The 8,085-nt window shown below is 47.0% G+C and overlaps 1 protein-coding gene across 1 annotated transcript; it reads left to right on the forward strand.

Moving 5' to 3' along the window:
* Nucleotides 1-5,199: 5,199 nt before the first annotated feature.
* LOC6554761 (estradiol 17-beta-dehydrogenase 11) lies at nucleotides 5,200-7,732 on the forward strand. The gene is made up of 5 exons (XM_001982161.3): nucleotides 5,200-5,603; nucleotides 6,600-6,755; nucleotides 6,874-7,050; nucleotides 7,139-7,211; nucleotides 7,276-7,732. Exons 1-5 carry the CDS (start codon nucleotides 5,238-5,240, stop codon nucleotides 7,665-7,667), a joined length of 1,164 nt encoding a protein of 387 aa, XP_001982197.2. The 5' UTR covers nucleotides 5,200-5,237; the 3' UTR covers nucleotides 7,668-7,732.
* Nucleotides 7,733-8,085: the final 353 nt, after the last annotated feature.

Here is an 8,085-nt window from a genome sequence, read left to right on the forward strand (position 1 = left end):
GATGTGTCGAACTTCCTGCCACACTCACTGGCCATTAACCGACCTGCTCCTGGCCAAGCGGCCAAAAAGTATGCCTCTGTTGACGTTTTCTTTGTGGTTGGCTAAAATCTGTTATTATTGCCATTAAGCAGGCTTTTGTTGTCATCGCTCCGGCCTTCCCTCGTACATATGTGCATATATGCATTTTCCCTGTCGATTTTCCTGGATTTTCCTGGTCTTTCCCGGGCTTACTTGGATCTGTTCTTGAGGTTGTTATCGGTTGGTTATTGAATTTTGCGCACACACTTTACAAGCCGTAAGTCTAAACGGCTCAACTTGTTGCCGCCGCCCAGTTTGCATACGTTTTTGTTGCTGGTCATCGTCATTAGTTGAAAAGCGCTTAGTTTGCCTCGTTTGTTTGCCGAAAGTCTCATTGTTGCCACGTCTTTTGCTCCGGCTTCTGTTTCTGCTACTGTTTCTGCTTCTGCTTCTGTTGCTGCTGTTGCATTACGCAGCCTGTTGTTGTCATCAGGTTGCACTTGCGTTTAACACTGCTTTGCCTAAATAAAGGCATATAATTTATGTGTGTGGTGGTGGTCCTGTGCGTTGTGCATACGCCACGTTGCCGTCCTGTGTGCTTATATCCGAGCGGAGAATACTAAGTGAGCTGCAGCTCCATTGTGGTCCAAAAACTTTGTCACGGCTGCTGCCACTGGCTGTGGCCATCCTGGCCGAAGGACACTGCTTTGGAGGCGCTTGCTCAGGCAGGACATGTGTGCCCCGCATCGCTGCCCGCTATTGTTTTCCAACTTTTCACTTTGGTTATGAGATGTCCGAGCGCCGCAGTCAGTTGCACGCTCGCCTCCATCAGCGTCGTCTCCATTCCGCTGACCACAGTGCACCACGTGGACTTTTTGGCCAAGCTGGTCGTGTTCGTGCCCCGAGTGGCACACACCGCCAGAAAATATTGCGGAGCACAGTGATTGATTTTGACTGCAATACGCTAATTCCCTACACTTCAAAACTTCTTAAAATTAGAAGGAATGCAGCGGAGGCTGACTTACATTTCGAATTGCTTAAGCACAAACTTGACACACATGCAATTCATCATAATAATCCCCCTTTTTGCGCAGTGGAAGGACGTGTGTGCTGCTATGCTTATATCCTGCGGCTTAAGCATTTGTTGTTTTACAACGTTTCAGTCTGTTTGCCAAGTAAATAAAAGCTGTTAACTAGTTTTCACACACCAGAGCCGAAAAGGTGGATGGGGGCTTGGGATCGCATCGGATTGGGATGGGTTTGGCTGGGATTACATGGTTGGGTTTTCCGAGACGGGCGGCAGCACGTGCAGGACAGTTTTTTGCTCGGCTCGTCCTGTTTCAGTTTAGTTCCTGTTCCGGTGCCTCGGCGCCATTCTGAGTGTTTTTGTGCGTAACACTCGTGTATGAGCAATTATTTAATGCCGTCCGCCTGTCATTGTTGTCTTTGGGCCCAGAGTGTTGCCTTTGTCTTGGCCCGAACAGCAGCGGCACTGGTGGCAGTGGCAGTGGGCCAAGTCAGCTGCAGCCGAGTTGTCTTGCCTTGTCTGCCCCTTTTGTGTCGCTCATTTATTTGTGTTTATCCTTTCGCTTTTAATTGCGGCTCCGTCCTGCCCCGGCACCCCCACCCCCGCCCTTTGTGTAATTACAAGTGTTTGTTGTGTAAATAATAGCGTTAGCTGCCTGGCCGAGGACCATCGTTGACGCATCGTTTGCATGCTCAGTTAATGCCGTGCATCAGGACATCCCACATCCCACCCCGTCCTCCATTGTCCCTATTCCATCGTCTGTGTGCTTATCTGTGTGTGTGTGTGTGCGTGCGTCTGTCTGTGGCACGGAAAATTAATTACAAGAATTAAGCAGCGCAACGAGCGATCTGCCGGCATTGACACAGGTGTTGGCCGCCCGCCGTAACGTATTTTCCTTGGATAATTCCCACACAGCTCGACAGCCATGTGCTGCACCTTGAACTCGAACTTAGACTGCTGCAAATGCTGCTGCACGGAGGAAAATTCCCAAAACTAGAACTAAGTCAAATATGGGAAGATCAGCATCAAACAGCCTATGCTCCTTTAAAAGTACGACAACTACCATATAGTTTGCTTACATTTCAAACAATGTAGATACTTGTATCTATTTTCCGTGTGAAACACGCTGAAGAGTTCTGGAGGCGGGGCATTAATTCATTCACCTAGGGACACTTACATGTGGTGCCCATTAGCCCAGTGCCACGCCCCCGTGAAAGGCAAATGCCAGCGAGCCATGCGAGGCCAGAAATTTCCATTTCGTTGCTTGAACCGTGCATAAATATGTCAATAGGGATTATCCCATCCCGGGCGGCAATAAAATCTTCGGGAGCTATAAAAAAGGCAGAAAATAAAATGGGGAAAGGCAAACCTCAGCTAAACAAACAGCAGCGGCAACGGCGGCGGGAGCTGCAACTTGATTATCCTGGCAACCTGCCGCGCACTTTGCCCCGCTGAATTATGACATTCGACTGTCAGTGTGGGTTCAAGTGGATTTCGGTTAGACGGCATCCAAGTCGCCTGGCTGCTCCTGGCAGGCGTGAGAATGCGTTATCCTGGCACCTAAACAAACACATTCGTGGCCGCATCCTGATGCAGTAGCTGCTCGCATCCTGGCCGAGTGTCGTGTTGCAGAATGTTTTCGATCCTTCGGATTCTTGCGCACTACACGACCGGCTAATTTATTTACTTTACGGCCCGCGGCACTAAACTAAAACACATGTTCCAAGGATCATAATCGAAATAGCCTGTTATCCGTGTCTCATTATGTCCTGCACTTGCTGCTGTTTCTGCTGTCGCAGTAGCACTTCAGATTGGTGTTGACAGCCGCGCTGAGCAATTGCCTCGCCTGTGTCCCCTTCCATCCATTTTAGTAGTTTTTGGTTCCTTACCAGGGATTCCTGAGCTCTGAGTGCCCGACATGCTAATGTGAAATATTACAAAACTAATGGAAAAAACGGAGAGCCATGCCATCGAGATTAACGCGTTGGAGCACTCAAACTCCTCTCGACACTTTTCCTTTTCGTCCGCCAGCTGCGGCTCGGAAATCTCAATCCGTTTCCATGCTGCCATGCTGCCATGCTGCCATCCTGCCAGCGGTTCATCCTTTGCCGTGGGAAACTTCGGTGCACAGGTTTAACCACCACTAATCCTTTACCTTAAGCACTTTGCTACATTTTTGTGCGGCAGTGCAGTCAATTAGGATGATTTCCCTCGACTTAGCTATTTTTCAAGGCCTTGGATTTCACATCTGATTAACAAAATATGTCGTTTATATAAGATTTTATATGAAGTACAAAAATGATAGAAATTCTTAAGCAATGCCATATATCATTAAAAAAGTTATAGCACAATTGGTCATTTCATAGTATTTTTTGTATATCATTTATTATAATTTCAGTACAATGACGAGCCTGGCTAGTTTTTTGGGCCACGGAGTGGGGCAGCACTACCCAGTCCTCCACTCCTCAACTCCTCCACTGCCGCCAGTGTTCTTTGAGTACCCTTTGAGCTGCAGCGTTGAGTGGCACGGAGTTTTGACAATTAGGGGGGTCGCAGCGGGACACTCGAGTATCGGTATCTTTATAGCTTGCCACCGCAGATAGGGATGGCAAATGGAACGGATGGGGCGGCCAGTGCCATGTGCTCCTCCTGCTCCAGCTCCTGCTCCTGCTCCAGCTCCTGCTCCGCCAAATACGCAGACGCCTCGCCCATAAATCATCGGAGTCCAATAGCCGCAAAAAGTCGCATGCAAAGCGCGGCGGCACCACGTGCACAAAGTGTGACCCGATTTTGGCAACATCCGACGGCGAGTGCTGCGCTTAAATAAACACAAAATTGCATCACGTGCAGCGGAGTACGAAATGCAAAAAAATGCAAGTCTGAGAGCCAAGAAGTGGGATTCGTAATTGCGCCAAAATGCACGGAAATGAAGCCAAGGAGGAATTCCAGGCCGCATATGTGTGGCCAAGAGGACGGGCGGCGGTTTTTGGGTCGCTTTCATTTCCAGTGAACCAAAGCTATTTCGCCAGCGATCGACACATGCCCTCGAGTGCGCCAAGTGCAATAAATTGATACAAAACCCAAAGTGTCGCAAGTGCGGGTTCACGGGGGGTGGGGGGCGGTGGGTTGCGGTTGGTGAAGGTTGCGCGAGGGGGGTTAACCTGCCCGATTGCTGCAGCACCTTGGCCCGGCTAAAACTCTATTAAAATGCCATTGCCAGAGCGGGAGAAAAGGGGGTTGGGGTGGGTGAAAGTGTACTACGCTGCGCGATGGCGACTCTTGGATACCCTTTTTTGTTAAGAAACTAACTGTAGAACTCTTCAAAATGTTCAAACCATTATGACCTTTCTAAAACCTATAAAGAAAGGTGTATCTAATAGCTATCATATCCTATCCCATCCTATCCTATCCTATCCTACCCTATACCTATCTAATATCTATCCATATATGGTCAACATTTTGTAATATGCTGATGTATCTATGTCAGTTGGCCTCAATTTGATGTATATCTTTATTACTTAATCGCCCAGTCACGGCGGTATATATAATAAATCTCAAATAAATAGCCAGCTCTATCGCGCAGCTGAAGCACCCTGTAAAAAAAACTGAATATGAAATATACGTTTTTCACGAATCTCGTTTTTGTCGCTCGCTCTTTGTTATTTTTAACTAAAACCACAGCCGGCACTCGCCCCAATCCACTCCACTTTCCAACCCGGCCCCCCGGCCCCTCGGCCCCCAAAATATAAAATTATCCTTTGGCTGTCTATATTGTTTGTACCCCAAACTCCCCCCGCGCGTTTCTATATGTTCTGCTGCTCCGATTTGTTGCCGCCGCCCGTGTTCGTTTATGGATATCCACTTTATTGTCAGAAAATCATTTTTTCGCTGGCATCTCGCTGCTTTTTCCATTCTCATTGAGCTGCAGCACTGCAGCAGGGTATGTGCTTGGATATGTGGCGCTGCTCCACTCCACTGGCAGTTGTAGCCACAAAAAATTGCTTTTATTTATTACTAATGGGCTGGTTCGGTGCGCTCACATCGAGCATTACTTACCGCGACTGTCTCATCTGTGCAGGAGGTGACTTTTGTGTTTATTTGCTGACAATGCCCCGGCTGCTCCAGAGCGCCAAAAGATTTTCAGGGAGCTGGGGAGCTGGGGAGCCGAGGGTTCATAGGTGAGCTCGAATATATGGTAAATGGGCGCCTGCCACACGCTCGCATTCATTTGGGCACTGCGCTAAAAGTCGCGGCTAATTGCCGAACCCCGCGAACCGGGTCATGTGGACACACTCGAATTGCAATCTCGACGGTGAGCCAGTTTTGCCGATCGATTCAATGCGTTTTCGCCATTCTCTCGGCGCGGTTGTGGCTCAAAGCAGGCGGAAAAATGTCGGAAGCAGTGCGAAACACTCTGGTAAAACTGCAGGCCTTCATCGGACTGATCGGCTTCGCGGCCTTAACGCCACTACTCATTTTGGTAGCAGTTCTCAGTCGACTGATCGCCAAACTCTGCTGCTGCTCGGCGCCGAAGAGCATCGAGGGAGAAGTGGCCGTGGTGAGTTTGGGCCAAAAACGATCGAGAAAAACAAAAACCCATAATAACAAACTTTAGTAATATATAAACTTCGCTGTCGAAAGCGTGTTACATGACAGTTGAGAAGTCAGTGAATCGCATAAATTTCGGACAATGTATAGATATTTTGTAATAACAGTGTTTTGAGCTATAATCAGATTTTGTGCTATAATCCGATTTTGTGCTTATAATCAAAGTTTGTGCTTATAATCTGATTTTTTGCTTATATTCTGATTTTTTGCTTATATTCAGATTTCTTGCTTATGATCAGATAATCAGATACAAAATGCAAATGCCACTTTAACTTGGCCCCCGGGGTTTAGAGAAACTTAATTCATTTTTATAGACAACCTAAGAGGGTCAATGGTCTCAGACATTAATCTGCTCCTAAGTACACAATTGCATTATTTAATTCTGACCAAAGGTCTGACTCCATTATTTTGCTTTTTTGGCAGCTTGTGCTTACATTTAAAGGTCCATTTTTTCACCCTTTGACTTGAGTCTAGATTATAATTCTAGATGTTAGTTATATTGCAAATGGCTGGGGCTATTGTGCAACAAGGTCAGGAACTGGAATAAACGATAGCATTTGATTCGAAAGAAGATAGATTAATTGAATAAATTATTGAGGTAAAAATATCTACTATATCTACAACTATACCTACAATGATCAACAAAATGTTCCCCCTTAATATACTGAAGAAAGCTTTTCAAATTAATTTAATTTGTTATACTCAGGAAATGTTGTAATTTTAATTAGACAGATATATTTGATATCTTTCATGACTTTTAATTTCGACTAAATTTAAATGAATTTACAATTTACATCACTCATTGAAAAAATAATTTCAGTGATGTATCACCGTTTCATTAAGTTGTCATGCTTGTCATAACTTAGAAATGGAGTGATAAACTCGATTGCGTGCCGTTAAGCCAATGACTTTCAACTTGTATAATCAGTCCGCTCATCTCGTCTAGGTCACTGGAGCTGGTCATGGACTGGGCCGTGCCATAGCCTTGGAACTGGCCAGGAAAGGCTGTCACATCGCCGTGGTGGACATCAATGTCTCCGGAGCGGAGAACACTGTAAAGCAAATCCAAGATATCTATAGGGTACGCGCAAAGGCATACAAGGTACAGTATTCAATTTGTACTATAAGTCTTGCCAGACGGGTTTTTATGCTGGATAATTGCCAACAATTATCTGATTAGAAACGAGTAACTGCAAGTTAATTACTATTCCAATTTCAAGGCCAATGTCACCAGTCACGGCGAACTAGTGGAGCTGAACACCAAAGTGGTTGAGGATCTGGGCCCAGTTACTGTCCTGGTCAATAATGCAGGTGTCATGCTGCATCGCAACATGATAGATCCGGACCCAGTCGATGTGCAGCTAATGATCGATGTCAACCTCACGTCGCACTTCTGGGTGAGTTTTCAACAAAACAACAAGCTAGTTTCCCTAATTAGGTAATAAGATATAAGTATATCAACTGAATTTCATTTCTTTCCCCTAGACAAAATTGGTTTTCCTACCCACCATGAAGGCTTTGCGCAGAGGTTTCATAGTCACCATCAGTTCATTGGCAGGTGCGCAACTACCATTAGATATCTATATTCTAGGTGGACACATCCGAGTCTGAACTCGTTCCAGGTGTCTTCCCATTGCCCTACAGCACGAGTTACACTACCACCAAGGCTGGCACCTTGGCTCACATGAGGGCCCTGCGCATGGAGATGGCCCTGGAGAACCAGAAGGACATCCATGTGACCACCGTGCTGCCCACCTTTCTGCGCACCAACAGCGATGTTACGCAGCTGACGGATACCATGGGCGTCGCCGAACTGTATCCTCTGGTCAGCGGAGAGGAGGCGGCCCACCGAATAGTGGCCGGAATGCTGAGGGGTGAAGCCGAGATCACCTTGCCGGGACTGGCGTCCCTCCTCTATCGACTGATTCAAATCTTTCCGGCTGACTGGCAGGATCGATTGATTCTGCTGCTCAGCAGCAGCAGATTTAAGAAGCTCCGAGATGAGCGCTCCTGAGAAGGAATCGGCGGGTGGAGGTTTCGGCGGGTGAATAAATGTATAGTCCGGTTACGGAAAAATAAGGAATCCATGTTCTCTACTGCCCGGGAGCTTACAGGTTCCATTAAAATCCGATTAAAGACACTTTCTGCGGCCGACTGGTCACGGACAACTGGCCACAGGCTCCACCGACTCCACGGGCTCCAGTCATGTGTATTTCATTTAATTTCATCCAGCAGCCAGCAGCCAACAGCCAGCATTGCTTTAATTTTTCCAGCTGCGTCTGGATGGTCCGCCTGCATTTGTCAGTTGGCATGGGCGGCGGAAAAGTGGGAGGTGGCATCAACTTTTCAGCACACCCACTTTCCGCCCCTGCGCTGGATCTCATTATGCAACTTTTATGGGGTCATTGAGGCTGTGTGATTTATATATTTTG

This window comes from Drosophila erecta, unplaced genomic scaffold, assembly GCF_003286155.1.
Source record: "Drosophila erecta strain 14021-0224.00,06,07 unplaced genomic scaffold, DereRS2 tig00000000-arrow-pilon, whole genome shotgun sequence".
Taxonomy (NCBI): Eukaryota; Metazoa; Arthropoda; class Insecta; order Diptera; family Drosophilidae; genus Drosophila; species Drosophila erecta.

Excerpts from the sequence above, each read along its gene's own strand:
- LOC6554761 (XM_001982161.3), top strand. The coding sequence starts at position 5,238 with ATGGTAAATGGGCGCCTGCCACACGCTCGCATTCATTTGGGCACTGCG. Across the intron at positions 6,756-6,873 it reads TACGCGCAAAGGCATACAAG|GCCAATGTCACCAGTCACGG; the intron begins GTACAGTATTCA and ends TCCAATTTCAAG. Across the intron at positions 7,212-7,275 it reads CACCATCAGTTCATTGGCAG|GTGTCTTCCCATTGCCCTAC; the intron begins GTGCGCAACTAC and ends AACTCGTTCCAG.